This window comes from Lactuca sativa, chromosome 8, assembly GCF_002870075.4.
Source record: "Lactuca sativa cultivar Salinas chromosome 8, Lsat_Salinas_v11, whole genome shotgun sequence".
In the NCBI taxonomy this organism is placed as follows: domain Eukaryota; kingdom Viridiplantae; phylum Streptophyta; class Magnoliopsida; order Asterales; family Asteraceae; genus Lactuca; species Lactuca sativa.
The window spans coordinates 76347308-76369929 of record NC_056630.2 but is presented as its reverse complement, the minus strand read 5'-3'; the positions used below and the strand labels follow the sequence as shown (position 1 = coordinate 76369929).

General features: G+C 41.6%; 1 protein-coding gene across 1 annotated transcript; it reads left to right on the top strand.

The window, feature by feature from the left end:
- Positions 1-5641: 5641 nt before the first annotated feature.
- LOC111891171 (E3 ubiquitin-protein ligase MPSR1) lies at positions 5642-6643 on the top strand. Its single transcript, XM_023887250.3, has one exon. It carries the CDS (start codon positions 5898-5900, stop codon positions 6537-6539), a length of 642 nt encoding a protein of 213 aa, XP_023743018.1. The 5' UTR covers positions 5642-5897; the 3' UTR covers positions 6540-6643.
- The last annotated feature ends 15979 nt before the right edge of the window (positions 6644-22622 follow it).

The following is a 22622-nucleotide window of genomic DNA, read 5'->3' as shown; positions in this document are numbered from 1 at the left end:
CAAGTACCAACAAGGGCAAAAAGACCTAACAAAATAGTTCCAACAAAGGCAAAAACATTTAACAAAGTAGTTCCAACAAGGGCAAAAAGTCCTAACAAAATAGTTCCAACAAAGGCAAAAACATTTAACAAAGTAGTTCCAACAAGGGCAAAAAGACATAACAAATACTTTCAACACTAGAAAATCATCGAACAATCTTCCCATCCTTCAAAACTCCTAAACTGGTACCCGTCATCTCAAGCCACCCTCGTAATATCTCGGGAACATCGGGCAAATGCATCCACATCTCTCTCATGTTCATGGTTCCTCCAAAAATATGATATGCGACAAAGCGTAAAGGATCTGTAGGGCCTAACTGAAGGACCTCTAACTTCTCTAAACACTAAGGAATTGTATACCCTTTAGTCAAACTTTGTAGAGCTTTCTTCATTTCAAATGCTAAATCGTCAGTAGTAACAGAAGTTCCATCAGGTGAAGAAGCAGACGGTGAGGCACTAGGAGCTACAGGAGTTGAGGGTTTAGCCCTTTTGTTGGGGTTACCGGATGGTGTAGCAGTATATGGTGAACTGTAACAACCCGTTATCCCGGGCATTATAAACCGAGTCTTGTAACCCCTTTTGAATGTAATGGGAATATCATCGATAAATGAATTATTCAAAAGCTCTGATTTGGAGTACGCTATGTAGTAGATATCGTCTTAAAGATTCCAAGTAAATAAAGAACACTAAAATCTGAGTTATGGCGAAGAAGCTATGACCATTCTAAGATTTCTGTCAAAACCGACAACACCGATCAAACGAAAAATGCAAAGTTTTAATACGATAACATTTAGCCTTAGGTATCTAAATGAAAGTCATTGATGACATTAAACCGTGAGCGTACACAAAAAGAACGTCCAAATCTGACTTCGCATGAGAAAGTTATGATTTTTCAAAGAAATTCCTTAAAAACGATTAGTTATAAAATAAATAATAAAAATAAGTTTGGAATTTGCCAACGGAGTCTAAACGAAAGTTGTAGATCGTAGTCTCACCTACGCGTTGATATAAAGACCATCGAAAACGGAGTTCGTATGAAGAAGATATGGATTTTTGAAGTTTATTAAATAAATTAATTATTTATTTAATTCAAAATTCGGATATTATCCGAAGAGGAGTCAGCGTCCTTCTCCGAAGTACGCGCTGCGTACTCCTGTACGCCCCGCGTAACCGAGAGGATTGGCCTCGGATCGTCCACGTCGCCATATCCGAGGAAGCCGACCCGTCCGACCCGTTCGACCCGTCCGATCCGACGTCCCATCCGACCCGGCGTCCCATCCGACCCACCTCCCCAGCAACCCGTCCCATCCGACCCGAGAACCCAAGAACCCGTCCCATCCGAACCGAGGCAGTCGAGGCTTCGGTCATGCATGACGTACGCGTACGCAGCGCGTACGAGCGTACGCCCCGCGTACCGAGGCAGACCTGCCTTCCTATAAATAGAATGCGAGGGTTTCCAAAGAAAGGGTTCATTTCTCTTCTCTCTCTCTCAGCATTTCCTCGTTTTCCGTGTCCGTTCAAACCCGAAGCTCTGGTCTTTTTGGCTCAAGTCCCGAAGGCCGATTCTACTCCCGAGATTCCCGAGAATCCCAAGAAAAATCAGTTTCCCGAGACGAAACTCTGCTCGGTTTTCCACCTCACAATCTTCAAACTATCAAGTGAGTTCATATCCCCTTTGAACACTCTTTAAATACATTTTAAATGTTTTATACTCTTTTTGGGGAGGAATACAAGTTAACACATGACTAAATTCGTGTGAAACATTAACCTTTTGATATACTTTTCATACTGTTGTTTTAACTATCTTGTGAAGTTATTATGATACAAAACCCCTCACAACACAGTTTTACCCTCTTTGGGATATAATATGTTTATAAATAGAAATATGTTTTATTTATACGTTTACATACAAACACATCATATCAAGGGTAACATTCTTTACTAAGTCATTTCATGCATTCAAAGAACTTATGATTATGCTTTGTCAAACATTGTGAAAGAGGTTAAACTTTGCATACAAACTACTACCTTATTACGGACTTAGTTGAGAATCCATGAGTCGCGTATATCTTCAAACGTTACTTTCTTTATTAGAAAATAATGCTACAAGTCCTGTCTATAACCAGAGTCTCCCGTTCGGAGAACGTGTCAAATGTGTATAGATCTATACGGGAAGTCATGATCCCGCGCCCTGACTGTTAGCTACAGTCCGTCTTTTGGGGTGACAGTTGTCATAACGCTACGACGCCTGAAGAACGTCGCTACAGGCATATTATGTTTAGTATGGTTATAAAACTCATCGGATATACAATTATTATGGTATTATGCTTTTATGAACAAGTAGTCATTAAAACTACTCTTCATTTAATAAGGGCGATTTTCGTATAGCTTTACTTGTAAAACCATGACACGACTTACAAGCACGTCGCTTGCTTGCGATTTTCAGTCTTCAAGACTGCCAGTTATGTCAGGAAAATAAGGGTTTTTCCTGTATACAAAACAAACAACTAATAGGAAAATAAGGGATTTTCTCGGTACAAATAGTTGCAATTTACATCATGAACATTCATATGCATCTCATACTTTTATAGGAAAATAAGGGTTTTCCTGGAAAACATGCAAACACTTTCGAATGGCATACATCTTCTCAAAACACTACTTATGAACTCACCAACTTAAATGTTGACACTTTTTCTTTGAAATAACTTGTATTCACAGGAAACCGCTAGCCAGGTAGCAACTACTTCTGAAGACTAACGCACTGGCGTTAGTAACATATTTTGGATCACCATTTTATATTTGATTTCTTTTGCAAACATGTAACACCTACAATCATGTAAACTTTTCAAACATATTTATATTATGGTGGTGTGTACTTTCCTTTCTATGAACTGTTATGATACTGAATATGACGTCCTCCGCCCCCGAACGATTCCGCCGTTCTGGTTTGGGGGTGTGACATGAACCAACAGAAGGTGAAGCAGCAGAAGGTGAACCAGCAGAAGGTGAAGCAGCAGAAGGTGGTGGCTCATGATGAGAAGTGTCAACACCATCATCATCCATTGCATCAAAAGGGGTGGCGGTGATCTGAAGTGGTGGAACACGACAGGAGGATGCGCCAGCTACTGATGATGATTGGGTTGAGTAACTCCTAAAATTACCAGTAGCACTATTTCCATCAAAAAGACGTGCACAAAGATCTGGAAAAGGCAATGGAATTGTTCTCAAAGAAGCAGCTTTCGGATGCCCCTAAACCCAAATGTAACAAGAAATAGTATAAGAATATTTGGCAACTTCAAACGTAAATGTTATATATATATATATATATATATATATATATATATATTATTGTATATTAATGTATATGTACCTTCTTAAAATCATCCCACTCCTCGGCTATTAAATTAAAAGTGTTTGTTTGAGAATTGTATATATTATCGGTTTTGTTTTTTAAATATACCCATCCAGTGTATTTGGCTTTCAGATTGTCATATGCGTTTTTCATTTGTTTTTGAGTCAACTCAACCCCAAATTTCTCCTTAAGAACTCTTCCAAGCCTTATCCATGAATCTTTCTGCAAACTCAATCCTTTTCTATCAACACTCTCTACTTCTTCAATACAAGTATCCAATAAGCATTTTAAGTGCTCATTGGTCCATTGTTGTTTTTCTCCTATCTCTAACAACCAAATAACAATAAACAGTGAACAAGTAACATCATTATTTCAAGAAAAAGTTTTTATTTTCACGACAAATTTGTAATTTTGTTTTATTTTCAATCACAATAATGTGAAACTTTTTATTCAATTATAAATAACTTCAATTAGAGTGTTTTAATTCAAAGTTTTCTAAAAAACTTTATAAATCAAATAAACTTCACTTTAACGACAAAAACTTTACTTCTATCAAATAAACAAAACTTATGTCTCTTTTTGATGCTTTCTATCATATACATACAAAATCAACAATCATATACATATACACTATCATATAAATATACACAATCAATAATCATATATATATATATATATATATATATATATATATATATATATATATATATATATATATATAACTTTGAATTACTGCATATTTAAGTAATACAATCAATTCTAATTATAAGCATTGTTGATAATATGGGTGAGTGGAAATTTAACATTGTTGGTGTACATAACCTAAATTACATTCAAGGTATCATATATTCATCATAAGAACATCATTCAAAACAACAGGAGGCATGCCCAGGCTTGACAATAACATAATTAAACAGAAAATTTGGGTGCTACTGTTACAGGTTTAACATCTAGGTTCAATTGCTAATTGAAGCACAAACACATACACAATTGGACTTTTTCGATCAAACAGATCAAGCTGGAGATGTTACAGGTTTAACATCTCGGTATTTCATTCAAAATCAAATCCAATTTCACATTCCAAGATAAATTACTTTCATTACAAATGTTTTTATTTTACAGCTCTTTTATGAGTTATGCATCAATTAACATAAATTCTGAACTATAGCTTCAATGCAACGGATAAGAAGGGAATAACAGAAAGTCGGGAGAAGAAGGAAGACTGACAGCAGGAAAAAAAAACGAACCTGTAGCTGTGAGGTCGAAGTCTCCGGTGTAGCTGTGGGGGCGACGGTCTCCGGCCGGTGGCTTCACAGGGGAGGCGCTGGTTAACGGCGGCGAGCAGGGGAGGAGTCGTCGCTTGGTCGCTAGTTGAAGTTGTCGCTGTGACCTTGTTGTTCGCTGGCTGCTGCAATCGACTGTGATGGTCGGAAAATCGGAGGACGCCGGATCGGAGAGGAAGGCGGCGATCGATGGTTTTGATCGGAGAGGAGGGTTGCGACGGTGGTGGTCGCTGCAAGGTGGAGTACGATCGATCGATCGAGGGTTTTTTCTGGGAGGGTTGGACGAGGACTGGAGGCGGAAGAAAAAAAAAGACGCATTTTTTTTAGGTTAAAGGGCTTGCAGACTTTAGAAGATGCTATCCCATATCTGTGTGGTGAAGACCTCGCACAAACGTTTTTATGTCTGCGCACTTCAGAAAAACAAACAGACTGCAAACCATTATGTCTGCGCGTGGTCTGCGCCTCGCAGACAGAAGAGGTCACGCAGACCTGCAGAGAAAAAACAAACACCCTCTAAAAGACTCCTTTTAACTTGTGATGTTATCAAAAACTTAAATTCAAGTGGGGAAGTACTTGAAGAGCAATGATTATACGATTTTATATTTTTCTTTAATCATTAGTGTCTTTAAGATGAAAATTTGTCCAGCCAACTTGATATATCGTGACCCGTTTTTTTTCACAAATCTAAAATCGCACCTATACATTTCGAAACAATCATACATTATATACTTTATATAAAAAAATAGTATTCTATAAATAAAAAAAATATATAAAACATACATTCTTAAATTAAAATGCATTTTCCTTTGTAAAAACTATGAACAACGTGCCACGATAAAGTAAAAAAGAAATAAATAATTGATAATTGTACATATTCGAAATCATACATGTAATATCCACTTTGTATCGTTGATTAAGAAAATCGAAGGCTAGAAACTTCTGGATCAAACGAAACCCACCGCACTAGATTACTCCACCAAAAATATCATCCTTCATCTTATCCAACGCGTTAACCAAACCCCTTGGCGTATTATAGCAAAAACACCTGTCTACACACAACATTCGAGATCCTTCTACACCCTTCACCCCCTTCGTTTTTAAGCTCTCCAAAAAAATACCCCAATTCAAATTCAACTTCCACTTCTACTGTTCTTTTCAATTTTGATCTTTCTCAGTAAGCAGAAACACTCAAAAACACACTAACCACTACGAATTTGTGCTCAAATGGCTTCAGAAGGAGAGCTATCAGTATCTCGTTTGATCGAGAGGCTCATCGAGATGCCTTTCCTTTCAGGCTTCATAACAACTAGGCCGGAATCGGATTCCAGTCACGATTCCGAACATCCGGATCATGAATCTACAAACAGTCTTCATCATCAGGGTTCGTCACTCGACCGGATCATCCTGATCAACCCGGTGACGCAAGGAATGGTGGTGATCGGAGGTGGCGCTACTACAGGTTTCGAATCTCTGATGAACGATCTGATGCGGAAGGACGGCCAGCCACCGGCGTCTCAAACGTCGATCGACGCCATGCCGACTGTGGAGATAAAAGGTACGGATGAAATAGAGAGTTTAGGGGGTGAGTGTGTGATATGTTTGGAAGAGTTGGGGGTTGGTGATGTGGTGAAGGAGATGCCATGTAAGCATAAGTTCCATGGTGGGTGTGTGGAAAAATGGCTGAAGATTCATGGGTCTTGCCCTGTTTGTAGGCATAAGATGCCTGTAGATGATTCAGATAAGAAGATTGGGGATGAAAGTGGTGGAAGAAGAAGAAGAGAAATTTGGGTTTCGTTTTCGTTTGCTGAAGGGAGATCAACAAGTGAAGAAGAATCAGTAGAATCAAATCAGCAGGAATCAGTGTAGTTTGGATGAGTTATTTTTGTGAATAAATCTTTGTACAAATGGTAAGGGCTCTATTGTTTTTTTCTTTAATGATTTCATGTGAATGCAAATGGTTGGAGATTTTACATGAACTTGCAATTAGGAGTATTTCGATCCTTTTTGCGGTTAATTTTAACAATAATTGAAGTTCGTGACTATGAGGAAGCAATTTAAGCATTAAGGAACGTGGGCCGAGGCCCTTAACTTTTACAAACGTTTATATTATATAATGGGCTTAACTTATAATTGGCCCATGTTTTAAAAGTGATCCAATTTTAATAAAATTACGTTGGGTCTTATTTTCTTAACTTGGATTATAGTAGTTATAGTTTGATTTTATTACGTGTGGGTCCGGATACGCATAGACTTAAAAAGGCTTCCTACCCATTAGGTTTGGGAATTTGGGTTTATATTCGACACTAAAGGCTACCTCCTATGTTTTTTTGCTATCCATTAGGTTTGGGGATTTGGGTTTATATTCGGCAGTAGAGGCTACTACCTTCTATGTTTTTGTTGCCTTAAGGGCTTAATCTTGGGTATTGCGTATTGCAAGATGTATATGCTTTTGTTGCTTTAAGGGTTCAATCTTGGGTATTGTAAGACTACATCGCTTCCTTACCCATTAAGTTTGGGGGTTTGGGTTTATATTCGGCAGTAGAGGTCACCTCCTATGCTTTTGTTGCCTTAAGGGCTCAATTTTATGTATTGCAAGACCACATCTTACAGGATAGCGGTATACATGGTATGAATTTTGATTATGATTGTGCATTGGCATCCCTTCGCAATAAGCTTTCAGATTTCGACCTTAACAATTTTACTACTAAAGGCACCCCCCTTAAATCCTAGAATACACTGGCGAGTGCCTTTTTTCATAAAATTGTCCAAGATATTGAAGTGCATTTCGACATGACGGCTCGGTAGAAAGCGGTTTTCTAGTGCTTACGTGCACCACATGATCAAGATTTTTGTCTGGCTATCCCTATAGATGGGCTTGGCCAACACATGTCTTCTGTGGAGTATCGTACTATTCATAAATATGACTTATGATTTCTATTTTTCCAGCTGACGAGATATGTCATGTGTGTCGCAGGGCATGTTTGGACTCTTTTGGGGAGCATGCAATTCATTGTAAAGAACTCCGGGGTTCAAAAACAGGCACGATATGGTTAGAGATGTCTTGTTTGATATATTTAAGCGTGTCGGAGTTTCCGCTAAGAAAGAGGCACCTGTTAATTTCTTGACTGATCCGACAGAAGGAAGGTCAACCTTCAGACCGGCTGACATTTTTGATTTTTGGATGGGTTAGAGGGAAACACGCATGTGTGGATCTTACAGGGGTATCCTCTCTCGTGGGCCTGAGGGCTGGGGGTTTCATAGCGGGACATGCTGCTTTGAAAGCAGCCACATGCAAAGTCACCAAACATGAGAGATCGTGCCTGAAAAATCAACACGTGTTCATACCATTTGCATTTGATACGTTTGGTTTCCTCGCACCGGATGCGGTAGAGCTTCTTAGAAGAGTACAACGAATCATGCATAGTAATGTTATATCCCCTAGATATTCGGATGTAGTCTTTAAAAGAATTAGCTTTACCATTCAAAAAGGCTTAGCGACACAGCTTGTTGTCCGTTTGCCATCTCACTCATTGTACGATGATAATTAAAATTATCAAGTTATAAAGTAAATTTACCAAAAGAAAAAAAATTGTTTTATTTATTATTAATTTACTATTATTATAAAAAAATGTTTTATTTATTATTAATTTATTAATATTGTTATAAGAAATTGTTTAATAAACATGGGTCTTATTCATCCACGTATCTTATTACTCCTTTTTACCTTATTGACATAAACCCTTCTTTCTTTTTATCTTGCCCAAGTGATTTTATTTATCTCTTACCACTTAAGGTGTGTTTGAGATTGTTTTTAAGGTGTGTTTGAGATTGTTTTTTAAGTTAAAAGTCTTTTTGTAAAATGGAATTTTTCTAAAAGAACTTTTTCTAAAATAGGTATTTAAAATGTGTTTGGATGGTTTTTTAAGATTTTTAAGAGATAAAAGCCAAAAGTCACAAAAAGATGAGATTTTAAGACTTTTAAAAAGGTTTCTTTTTGGTCATGACTAAAAGTTGATTCAAAAGAACTTTTTTATTTTGCCAAACACCACCTTACAAAAAACTACAACAACAAACCTGAAATTTTCGATATCTTCTAAAACCATTGGACCTTAAACTTTTGGTATCCACCCAATAACCAGAGTCAATACCACACCTTTATCCTACCTTGACCTCATTTCTTTCCATCCATTACCATTTAGTCATCGCCGGTGAGCCATCTGGTGAAGCCCATGTCTGTCACCATAATCGCATCCCCTAAAGTCGTCAAATGAAAGGTGGAAGCGTCGTTGATTTGTATCTACAGCAGCTGACTGCATCTTATCCACCGGAGCGTCACCAATCGGCATCCAAAAGCACAATCCATTGTCGATCAATATCTAAACTCACCTCTTTAGGTCGTATTTGTAACGACCCAATTTTCACGACCAAAAATTTTGTTTTAAAAACATTACTTTAGAAAATATTAATAACTAAGAACATTGTTTGATCAACCATAACATAAAGTGAACCATGTCTGAAAACCAAAACATACAACTAATCAAAATATCAGAGTATCAATCCCAAAGAATCTCGTAAATGCGGAAACCAGAGAGTGTGTGTGTGACATGCTGCTACCGCGCCGGCTCCTTTCCCCTAGCTGAGGAGGTACCTGAAACCAAAACTGAAAACTGTAAGCACGAAGCTTAGTGAGTTCCCCCATAATACCCCATACCATACGACCATATAACAACCAATGTTCAGCTAGGAGTTACGGATCTTGCCCACACTCGAGAAGATACGGGCCCTGCCCACACTTCGCTAGCCGGGAGGTACGGGCCTCGCCCACGCTTGAGAAGATAAGGGCCCTGCCCACACTTCGCTATCTGGGATGTACGGGCCTAGCCCACACTCCAACCTCGGAGAGATACGGGCCCTGCCCACATTCAACCACCAACCCATAACATACAAGTATCACGCAGACAACAACTATAATCAACTCTATCATATTAACACATATATCATACTTGACTAAACCCAGAGATACGGGCTCGGCCCACACTCTAGTACTAGCATCTCATCTACACGGGTCGACCTTGGTGCCTTAGACCCGTTCCTACTGGAAAGGAAACTCACCTCGAAATAGCTGCTGGTCTGTGTGGGAATTGATCACCTACTACTGCTGCTGCTGCTCCGGAAACCCTCCGGCTGCAATTCCCACAATATACTCAATCAAACAATGCTCACTGACCTTTGGGTAAAATGACCATTTTACCCCTCACCAAATCAAAGATCAGGTCAAAGTCAACTTCCAGTTGACTGGACTCGCCGAGTCCAGAGAGCAACTCGCCGAGTCCATCCCTCACTGGTCCGTTCCACTCACCAGGTCCCTCTTTTCACTCACTGAGTCACCCCTGACTCGCTATCTGGGACTTTGGGGCCGACTCGAGTACCAACTCGCCGAGTCCTTCGAGCAACTCGTCGAGTTCCTCGAGCAGGTCCTCTGCTCGCTTCCAATCCACACCAAAACACCCCCATTCGAGGGTTTGGGGTTTCGGGACTACGTTATACGGTTAATTCCGTGCACAGGTACGAAGGGTTAAGCCCTCGACGCTTAAACCCCTCGCGTTCTGTGGATGTTTATATTACTCGCCGAGTTTGAAGAACTACTCGGCGAGTTCCAGGTAATCTTCATAGGACTCACTGAGTTTGTTCATCCAACTCGCCGAGTCGACGACCATCTACATAGAACTCGCCGAGTTCCACTTTGGGACTCGCCGAGTCCTTCGACCCACTTCCTGAGTAGGCCAGATCTGGGACATGCAACACTTCCAGACCACGGATCCATGGTCCTAGGGCTCATTTACCACGTAAAGTTGTAAACTTTACGTGCATGCATGGCCCTATGAGCTCAAACATGCACTTCCAAGCTATACAAGAGGTCCTATGCTCAAAGGGGACTTCCCCTACCTCAACCACAGAGACTTTATGCTACTATGAAGTCCAAAAGGTCCACATCCGAAGTTCTTGCAGAACATTAGCCATAAACACATAGAGATTTAGGTTTTTAGGGCTTAAAACCTCTTTTCTTAAGGACAAAAGAGGACTAACGAGCTAGAGATCAAGTTAGGGTCTTTTCTACCTGAATAGAAGCCTTTCACAAAGTAGATTCCGGATCTTCTTCCCTTCTTGCACTCTTCAATCTTCTCCTTCTTCTCCCAAGCCCCAAATCACCTTCAAAATGCTAACAATCACTCACAAGGACACAAAGGAGGCTAGGGTTTCGTTCTACAGGTCTCTGGGAGTGCTAAGGGAAGTGGAGGCTGGGTTAGGTCGATTAAATAGGGTGCAAAAACCCGGGTTAGGGTTTCAGTCCAAACAGGGTCTTCTCGCCGAGTCCATCGGACCTACTCGCCGAGTAGACCGAGTAAATCCCGTGTCTAGTCCCGCTTCTACTCGGCGAGTCTGTCCCTCAACTCGCCGAGTCCAAGGCTAATTATGCGAAATAAAGAGATTTAATAACCACGAATACATACCAGGAATCAGGTGCTACAAATCTCCCCCACTTATTTTAGACTTCGTCCTCGAAGTCTGCTGCTCGATCCTGAAACAGCTCGGGATAGTGCTCCATCATCTCGTCCACTGGCTCCCAAGTCCATTCCGAACCCTTGCGGTGCTGCCATTGCACCTTTACTAGCTCCACCCTCTTGTTCCTCAAATCCTTCGACTTCCTGTCGAGGATTGCGATTGGGCGCTCAATGTAATTCAGACTGTCATCAACCTGAATATCCTCCAACGGCAGTACCGCTGAATCGTCCACTAAGCACTTTCGCAACTGAGAGACATGGAAAGTGCTGTGGATCTGGCTGAGCTCGGCTGGCAGATCCAACCTATACGCCACCTTGCCCACCCGGGCTACAACCCTGAACGGTCCGATGAATCTCGGGCTCAACTTGCCCCGCTTTCTGAATCGGATGACACCTTTCCAAGGCGACACCTTCAGGAGAACCATATCCCCGACTTGAAACTCCAAGTCGGATCGACGCTTGTCGGCGTAACTTTTCTGCTGACTCTGAGCAGTCTGAAGCCTGCTCCGGACCTGCTGAATCCTCTCGGTCGTCTTGAGCACCACTTCGGTGCTCCCCATGACTCTCTGGCCAACTTCACCCCAGCATATCGGGGTCCTGCACCTACGTCCGTACAACAACTCAAATGGAGGACGATCAATACTCGCGTGATAGCTGTTGTTTTATGAGAACTCGTCCAGGGGAAGATAGGTATCCCAGCTACCACCGAAGTCTAGCACGCACGCCCGCAGCATATCCTCCAGAGTCTGGATGGTCCGCTCGCTCTGGCCATCCGTCTGCGGGTGAAAGGCGGTGCTAAAATGCAGACGAGTGCCCAACTCGTCATGGAATATCTTCCAAAATCTGGAAGTAAAACGCACATCCCTGTCCGAGATCACCGATACTGGCACCCCATGCCGTGCCACAATCTCCCTGATATAGATGTCGGCCAATTTCTCGGCCGATATGCTCTCCCGAATCGGAATAAAGTGAGCACTCTTGGTCAATCTATCCACGATGACCTAAATCGAATCCACTCCACGTGCGGTCCTGGGAAGCTTTGTGATAAAATCCATCGTGATATCTTCCCATTTCCAAAGTGGAATATCCACCGGCTGCATCTTGCCATGCGGTCTCTGATGTTCGGCCTTGACCTTCCTGCAGGTCAAACACCGCTCGACGTACCATGCCACATCCCGCTTCATGCAGGGCCACCAGTAATCCAGACGAAGATCCCTATACATCTTCGTCGCCCCGGGATGAATAGAGAATCAGGACTTGTGCGCCTCCTCCATCAAAGTCTGGCACACACCCCCGTGATACGGCACCCAAACCCTACGGTGTAATGTCAATAATCCTCGGCTATCATAGTCAAAAGTGGAAACCTGACCCACCACACGCTCGCTCTTCCGATGTTCCTCCTTGATAGCCTCCTGCTGAGCCTCCCGAATTTGCTCCAACAGGGGAGTCACCACGGTCATCCTCAAGTAGACGTCCCTGATTGGCGCCGCCTTGCAGCTGAGCGCATCGGCCACCACGTTGGCCTTCCCCGGGTGGTAAAGGATTTCGCAATCATAATCCTTCACCACATCCAACCACCGACGCTGCCTCATGTTCAGATTTGGCTGATCCATGAGGTACCTCAAACTCTTGTGGTCCGTGTAGATGGTACATCGAACCCCGTAAAGGTAATGTCGCCAAACCTTGAGGGCAAAAACCACTGCCCCCAACTCCAAATCATGCGTCGGGTAGTTCGCCTCGTGAGGCTTGAGCTGCCTCGAAGCGTAGGCAATAACATGCCCCCTCTGCATCAGTACCACGCCCAACCCAGAAATGGACGCATCACAATAAACTACAAAATCCTCTACGCCCTCTGGCAGGGCTAAGATTGGCGCCTCGCACAATCTCTGTCTCAGCGACTCAAATGCAGCCTGCTGCTCGGGCCCCCACCGAAAGACCACGACTTTCTTCGTCAGCCGTGTCAGGGGCACGACTATCTTGGAGAAATCCTGGATAAATCTCCGATAGTAGCCTGCCAATCCCAGGAAACTCCGAATCTCAGATGGAGACTTCGGAACCTCCCATCTCATCACGGCCTCGACCTTGGCCGGATCGACCAGAATCTCGTTCTGGTTGACGAGGTGTCCAAGAAATTGCACCTCGCGTAACCAAAACTCACAGTTAGAGAACTTGGCATACAAGCTCTCCCTCCTCAGGGTCTCCAACACCTCTCTCAGATGCTCCTCATGTTCCTCCCGGGTCATGGAATATACCAAGATATCATCGATAAAGACTATCACAGACCGGTCCAGCATCGGTCTGCATATGCGGTTCATGAGGTCCATGAACGCGGCAGGAGCATTGGTGAGCCCGAACGGCGTCACCACGAACTCATAATGGCCATAGCGCGTCCGAAACGCGGTCTTCTACATATCCTCCTCCCTGACCCTCATTTGATGATAACCCGAACGCAAATCAATCTTGGAGAACCAAGATGCTCCCTGAAGCTGGTCAAAGAGGTCATCAATCCTCGGAAGCGGGTAACGGTTCTTCACTGTTACCTTGTTCAGCTCCCGATAATCTATACACATCCAATGTGACCCGTCCTTCTTCTTCACAAACAGAATCGGGGCTCCCCAGGGTGAACTGCTCGGACGAATAAACCCCTTGTCTAGCAACTCCTGCAGCTGCGTAGACAACTCCTGCATCTCGGGAGGAGCCAACCGATACGGTTCCTTGGCTATCGGAGCCGCACCAGGAACGAGGTCAATCCTGAACTCCACCTGTCGCTCCGGAGGTATCCCAGGAAGCTCCTCTAGGAAAACATCTGCAAAGTCTCGGACCACCGGAACTTCGCTCACGGTCGCCTTACCCGCCTCCCGGGTATCCATCACATACGCGACATATCCTGCGCATCCTTGCTGAAGGTAGCGCCTAGCCCTCGCTGCTGAACATATAGCGGGTCCATACTGGGGCCTCTCACCATGAATCACTAACTCTCCCCCGCTTGGGGTCTTGACCCGCACTAGTTGCTGTGTGCAATCTATCACCGCCACATTAGGGCTCAACCAATCCATGCCAATGATCACCTTGTTCCCACGCAACAGTATGGGAACCAAATCTACCAAATAGCGCTCCTCGAACAAACGCAACACGCAATCTCGAAATTCCATCGATGCTCGCACCGATCGATCATCAGCAATCTCCACCTCCAAAGGGCAATCTAACTCGCCTGATGGCTCATGAAACTTCTTGCTAAGCGCAAGGGAAACGAATGATCAGGATGCACCAGAATCAAATAACACCTGAACTGGGAGGCCGTTCACATGGAACGATCCCATCACCACATCGGGCGCGGCACGTGCCTCCTCAGTAGTCAGCTGGAATGCTCGACTCCTCACCACTGGAGCCTCTGCCTTGCCCTGCCGACCATCCGTGATCCGCAGGGTCGTTGGAGCTGGCGCCTTCACTAGCGCTACAACTGTCAACTGGGGGCAATTGGCCTTCTTGTGGCCCCTCTGGTTGCAGTGAAAACACAGCAACTCTGATGTCTGAATAGCTGAAACTGGAGTAGTACAATCCCTGCTAAAGTGCCCTGCCTTGCCGCACTTGTAGCAGCCTACTGATCCCATCCTACATGCCCCCACATGCGTCCTGCTGCATTTCCCGCAGCGGCTCGGTCCTGACTGGCCTTTCGGCCTACCATCTGATCCCTTGGGATTCTTCCCCGAAGCCCCTCCTGCCTGACCCTCCTCTAATTTCCGTTTCCGGATGTGCTCCAAATCTATCTCCCTTTCCATCGCCCTGGCAATCATGGAGTCCAGGGTAGGGCAAGCCGAAAAGCTAACATGCTTCCGGATGTCAGCTCGTAGCATATCATGATAACGAGTCCTCCTCATGTCCTCGTCACCAGCATACTGGGGCACCAACAAAGCCCTCTCCCGAAACTTGGCGATGATCTCCGCCCCAGTCTCCGTCGTCTGTCTCATATCCAGAAACTCCCTGGCCAGTTGCTGAAGCTCGACAGCCGGCGCAAACTCTGCCCTGAACCTGGTCAGAAGTCCGACCAGGTTATCGCCTCGATAGTTAAGGCTCCCAACGAGTCACCCACGGACTCCCACCAATCCCATGCTCGGTCCCGTAAACATCCTGCTGCATATCTCACCTTCGACCCCTCGGGGCAGAAGCTAGTCAACTGGGCAGACTCGATGTCTGCAATCCATCACCTGGCAACAATGGGGTCTTTCACCCCATGGAAATCCGGCGCACCACTGCCCCTGAAGTCCTTGAAGGACAGCGTGCGAGATCCTGACTGGCCAGATGCCATGTCGCTCCTGAACGCCCTGAGGCGATCCTCCATCAACTCGATGATCCCTTCCTTGATCGACTCGAAGATAATGGGGGTCGACTCAAGGATGCCTCTGGTATTCTATGACGTGATGAACTCGCGTAGTCCCTCATCAACCGGCTCGGAACCTGATCCCGAACCTGACCCCTCTCCTGAACCGCCATCTACCGGCCTCGATCGAAGTACCACCATTCTCGAAATGCATAAATGACAATCATTAGTGACACTGACACTCCTTGAGGGATCACATCTACCACAAGTCCCCTGGTCTCATCTTGGCCTCCCTTGGTTCGAGTACGGATCCTCTGCTTTCAGTAGTACGGGCCCATACTACCTTCCACATCTATCCGTATCTTTCCCAAGGTATGCCTCAACTCCACCAGATCCCTTTCACTATTGCTGATCACTGCTATACTCATCCTAGGCTTGCCCTAGGGAAAACTCTGATTCCACTCTAGCCAGTCCTCAGCTGCTGCAGGCCTCCTTGTAATGTCAATTAGCCATTACCCGAATACCATCACATGTGACGAGGCTCAGATAATCCTTCGAGTACCCGACTCGTCCCTACAACGGTTGGACTCAAACAAGAGCTGCGCAGTAGGATCAATTCTGGCACTCTAAGATTATTCAACCCTGAACACATGTGATGTGATGCATTCGCCTAATGGCTACTCCCATTATTCAGAGTCCCACTTAGCACAAAGCAAGCAACATTCAGATAAGGGTAACAAGCTCATTCAACTCTATCTGCTTTCAGGAACTGAGCTAGCATAAAGTGCTAAGCTCATACTACCAGGCATAACCTAATCAGGCTATCCTACTTACTGATTACTCAATAATTAGCATGCAAGTTCTCATACAACTGGAACACATAAAGCAGGCACATAAGGCATCACTCCTAGATCCTTAGTCCTATTCTAGCATGCTGTTCTACAAAAGCTGATAAACATAACATAAACTTGTATGGGTACTTTGGGGAATACTTACTTGAGCTCGGCCGGTCGCGCACATCACACACGTCGTTCTTTCTCAAAACTCTTTTCTCAATTTTAGAAAACATTTTTCCCTTAGAAAACCTTTTAATCCCTCGATTTGAGTTCAAACACTCCCGAGGGTGTGTCCGAATCCCTCAAACCAGGGCTCTGATACCAACTTGTAACGACCCAATTTTCACGACCAAAAATTTTGTTTTAAAAACATTACTTTAGAAAATATTAATAACTAAGAACATTGTTTGATCAACCATAACATAAAGTGGACCATGTCTGAAAACCAAAACATACAACTAATCAAAATATCAGAGTATCAATCCCAAAGAATCTCGTAAATGCGGAAACCAGAGAGTGTGTGTGTGACATGCTGCTACCGCGCCGGCTCCTTTCCCCTAGCTGAGGAGGTACCTGAAACCAAAATTGAAAACTGTAAGCACGAAGCTTAGTGAGTTCCCCCATAATACCCCATACCATACGAACATATAACAACCAATGTTCAGCTAGGAGTTACGGGCCTTGCCCACACTCGAGAAGATACGGGCCCTGCCCACACTTCGCTAGCCGGGAGGTACGGGCCTCGCCCACGCTTGAGAAGATACGGGCCCTACCCACACTTCGCTATCTGGGATGTACGGGCCTAGCCCACACTCCAACCTCGGAGAGATACGGGCCCTGCCCACATTCAACCACCAACCCATAACATACAAGTATCACGCAGACAACAAGTATAATCAACTCTATCATATTAACACATATATCATACTTGACTAAACCCAGAGATACGGGCTCGGCCCACACTCTAGTACTAGCATCTCATCTACACGGGTCGGCCTTGGTGCCTTAGACCCGTTCCTACTGGAAAGGAAACTCACCTCGAAATAGCTGCTGGTCTGTGTGGGAATTGATCACCTACTACTGCTGCTGCTGCTCCGGAAACCCTCCGGCTGCAATTCCCACAATATACTCAATCAAACAATGCTCACTGACCTTTGGGTAAAATGACCATTTTACCCCTCACCAAATCAAAGACCAGGTCAAAGTCAACTTCCAGTTGACTGGACTCGCCGAGTCCAGAGAGCAACTCGCTGAGTCCATCCCTCACTGGTCCGGTCCCACTCACTAGGTCCCTCTTTTCACTCACTGAGTCACCCCTGACTCGCTATCTGGGACTTTGGGGCCGACTCGAGTACCAACTCGCCGAGTCCTTCGAGCAACTCGTCGAGTTCCTCGAGCAGGTCCTCTGCTCGCTTCCAATCCACACCAAAACACCCCCATTCGAGGGTTTGGGGTTTCGGGACTACGTTATACGGTTAATTCCGTGCACAGGTACGAAGGGTTAAGCCCTCGACGCTTAAACCCCTCGCGTTCTGTGGATGTTCATATTACTCGCCGAGTTTGAAGAACTACTCGGCGAGTTCCAGGTAATCTTCATAGGACTCACTGAGTTTGTTCATCCAACTCGCCGAGTCGACGACCATCTACATAGAACTCGCCGAGTTCCACTTTGGGACTCGCCGAGTCCTTCGACCCACTTCCTGAGTAGGCCAGATCTGGGACATGCAACACTTCCAGACCACGGATCCATGGTCCTAGGGCTCATTTACCACGTAAAGTTGTAAACTTTACGTGCATGCATGGCCCTATGAGCTCAAACATGCACTTCCAAGCTATACAAGAGGTCCTATGCTCAAAGGGGACTTCCCCTACCTCAACCACAGAGACTTTATGCTACTATGAAGTCCAAAAGGTCCACATCCGAAGTTCTTGCAGAACATTAGCCATAAACACATAGAGATTTAGGTTTTTAGGGCTTAAAACCTCTTTTCTTAGGGACAAAAGGGGACTAACGAGCTAGAGATCAAGTTAGGGTCTTTTCTACCTGAATAGAAGCCTTTCACAAAGTAGATTCCAGATCTTCTTCCCTTCTTGCACTCTTCAATCTTCTCCTTCTTCTCCCAAGCCCCAAATCACCTTCAAAATGCTAACAATCACTCACAAGGACACAAAGGAGGCTAGGGTTTCGTTCTACTGGTCTCTGGGAGTGCTAAGGGAAGTGGAGGCTAGGTTAGGTCGATTAAATAGGGTGCAAACACCCGGGTTAGGGTTTCAGTCCAAACAGGGTCTACTCGCCGAGTCCATCGGACCTACTCGCCGAGTAGACCGAGTAAATCCTGTGTCTAGTCCCGCTTCTACTCGGCGAGTCTGTCCCTCAACTCGCCGAGTCCAAGGCTAATTATGCGAAATAAAGAGATTTAATAACCACAAATACATACCAGGAATCGGGTGCTACAGTATTCCTCTCTTCTCCACCTACTACTGTCGGACCCCTGGAACGCTAACCACCACCGTTGGGAACGACAACGACGACGCCTTCGTGAAAGAGTGGTGGCGTCGACGACCATCTTCTTACCCACCATTGGTTATTGAGCCTTCTTCTTACGAACTTGACTTCTTGCCTCTTACCCTTCAATTTTGACCTTACTATTCTTGATGATTAGGTTTAGGTTACATGGAAGGAAGCTAATTCTTTTGGTGATGATGATTTATGAGCTTTTATCTAGTGTTTTAAAAAAAAAGAATCAGAAACATATTTTGTTTATTTCTTTTACCATAATTTATTTTGCGTTTTGGATTTCAAAAATAAGGTTAGTAATGGTTTGCTTTTTAGGTTTAAATCGATATGATTTTGAAGTTGACATTAGTGGTGGATGGTTGTAGGAGGTGAATCTATGCCGAAGCAAATTGGGTTTTCTCTTAAATTTTAAGCTATATAGAGTGGGACCCACAGCTAAAACATTCTTTTTAATAATAAGTGGATTATAAAAAAACAATTAAAATATAAATAAGGGTGTATTAGTCATTTTAAGTCTGCCAGGAACTAACGTCGCAATAAATTCGAATTGGTCTGAGTTAAAAAAATAAGTTAGGAACCAAATGTGCAAATTATCCTAAAACACATGGACCATTTGTGTAATTTACTCTAAAAAATATGTGATTGCCTTTTAGCCTAATTTTTTTTTTTTATTAACAAAATAAGTTTTTGACTTCTATCTTTTTCTAAAAATAAGATTTTAAAATGTATTTGAATTAACTCTTGAGGAACCACAAGCCAAAAAAATTAAAAATCACTTAAAGTCATAAATTCTTGACTTTGAAAACAACTCATTTTTTTTCTTGTCAAAAAGTCGATGTGGATCTAAAAGGATTTTTAGAATTGTTAAACATCTTTTTAAAATTTTGGTTTTTTAAACAAAAGTCTAAAAAATCACTTTTAAAAGTGAACACCATTTTGAAAAGGATTTTATTTAAAATGTTTGAAATAATTTTTGTGATAATAAAAGTTAAGTAAATAAGTGGTAAAAAATGATTGTTTTAGTTTATATAAAAATGAGGTTTAAAACAAATGAGTTTTTTTTGAATAATTTTTCTTGTGGTATAATATTTTTTAAAGGAAACTACTTGTTTTGGTTTATAAATATTTGAAGGTTTATTTTTCTTTTACAAACCTAAAAAGTTATTGAGTTTTGAAAAGTTAAAAATTTTGAAAGCTTAATAAGGTTAATGAAAAGTTATTTTATTTTTTTTATATTGTCAAATATTTTTTAGTTTATTGACTTTTTTAAAAAGTCAATAAATAATTGTTTTTAGATGAAGTATATTGGCTATGTGACTTTTTAGATTTTAGATTTTCTAAGAGATTTTAAAAGTCATGCAAATTCATCTTTTCAACTTACAATTTTCAACTTACAAGTAGGTACAAAGCTTATATCAAACATTTTTCATACTCGAATAGCTTTGATAATCATTTGATAGTCTGAAAATATATTGGATAATCAGATAATAGTGAGATAATGATTTATAAATTTACTTGGGTTGTTCACAACAAATCATTATAAATTGTTTGGATAGTTTATTATGATTTGTTAGTATGTTTTTCGTTCAACGATTTTTATATTTGTATATATTTAGTTATTTATATTTTGTTTATATTTTAGTTTTGTATACATTTACTCATTTATGATTTTTTTTAGAATTTCATCTTTTTAAATTAATTTTTTTGCTTGTTGAAGGAAATTTACTTTTTTCTATGTCAAATCCATCTAGTTTTGTTTTGTCTGAATGTTGTAATGTTTTATGGATCTCATTTGGTTTTCATAGATTTTGAAATCTAGCTTTTCTTTAAGAGGAAACTCCTATAACAACAAATGGTAAAATTTATCAATTATCAATCAAACAAATGAAAAATTATTTAATATATAAATATATTAAGCCGAATGAGTTTATATTGAGCAAGAAATGCTAACATGGTTGACATGAGCCTTTAGTGCATTTGCAAATGAATCAAATTCATCAAGAATGTTATTAGATAGGGTGTCAACCATAGATAAAAAATTGACAAGTTAACTTCGATCAAAAACTAAGAAAGTCGAACAACTTCACATGCTTAAAGCTTTTATCTCTTGGAACATATATGTTTAGGCTATTTATAAACGCAAGCACGTTCTCAGTTTCAGGACCTATAAAAACGATAGCTCTATTAATTAATCATACACGTCATTTGAACAATAAAAACAAACCATAATTACAAAAATTAATCATATCTTAAACCTAATTCGGTGGTTGTCTTCATGTTCAACCCATACGAGGATAGGGTACTCAGATGACCCTCCAAGAACTAACCATCCATCATTTAGGTCATAATTGGGATCTTCTAAATTATTGTAAAATGTATAATCATAAACTCTATCCCATTCTTTAAGCTTCCCGGATCCATTACCTCTTAAGATGAGTAATTCTTCCTTTTTACATGGACATAGTAACTTGGGTTTTTCAAATGAACATATAAACAATTGCACTCTGTTTTTCTATTAGATGAACACATGAACTCGGTTATTCAACTTCTAGAAAAATGAAAAACATGATGAACATTCAACTGGTGAGTGACTAAACATGTACAAAAGCAAAACATAAGTGGCAAAATGAATACAAAAACAAAGCACAAATGATTAAATGTACACAAAAACAAAACATAAGTGGCTAAAATGTTCAAAATCAAAACATAGTTGGCTGAAAAAGATACACCAGTCATAATGGTATTTTGTGAACAATCCAAAAAAATTTAATGATTATATGTATACCAAAAAAAACATAAGTAACTAAATATGTAACAAAGCAAAACTATATTACCCTTATAAACTTTAGATCCATTACCTCTCAAGATAAGTAATTCTTATGCTTTACATGGACTTAGTAACTCTGTTTTCTCAGATGAACATATGAACACGTGGAGTCATATTTTTTTTATTAAATGAATACATAAACTTGGTTATTCAACTTCTGGAAAAATGAAAATGATGAACATTCAGACGGTGGGTTACTAAACGTGTACAAAAGCGAAACATAGGCGGCTAAATGAATATAAAAACAAAACATAAATGATTAAATGTATACAAAAACAAAACATAAATGGATAAATATGTTCAAAAACGAAACATAGTTGGTCGGAAAACACACACCACTCTGTCATAATGGTATTTTGTAAACAATCCAAACACGTTTAATGATCATATGTATACAAAACAAAACATAAGCAACTGAATATGTAACAAAGCAAAACTACATTACCCTTATAAACTTTGGATCCATTACCTCTCAAGAGAACTAATTATTCTTCTTTACATGGACTTAGTAACTCGGGTTTTTCAGATGAACAAATGAACACATGGACTCTGGTTTTTTTATTAGATGAAAACATGAACTTGGTTATTTAACTTATAGAAAATTAAAAATGATTAACATTCATGTGGCAAGTTATTAACGTGTACAAAAGCAACACATAAGTGGCTAAATGAATAAAAAACAAAACATAAATGACTAAATGTATACAAAAACAAAACATAAGTGGCTAAATATGTTCAAAAGCAATACATAGTTGGCCGAAAAACATACTCCAGTCGGTCATAATGGTATTTTGTAAACAATCCAAACAAGTTTACCAATCATATGTATACAAAACAAAACATAAGTAACTAAATATGTTACAAAGCAAAACTACATTACCCTTATA

Excerpts from the sequence above, each read along its gene's own strand:
- LOC111891171 (XM_023887250.3), top strand. The coding sequence starts at position 5,898 with ATGGCTTCAGAAGGAGAGCTATCAGTATCTCGTTTGATCGAGAGGCTC.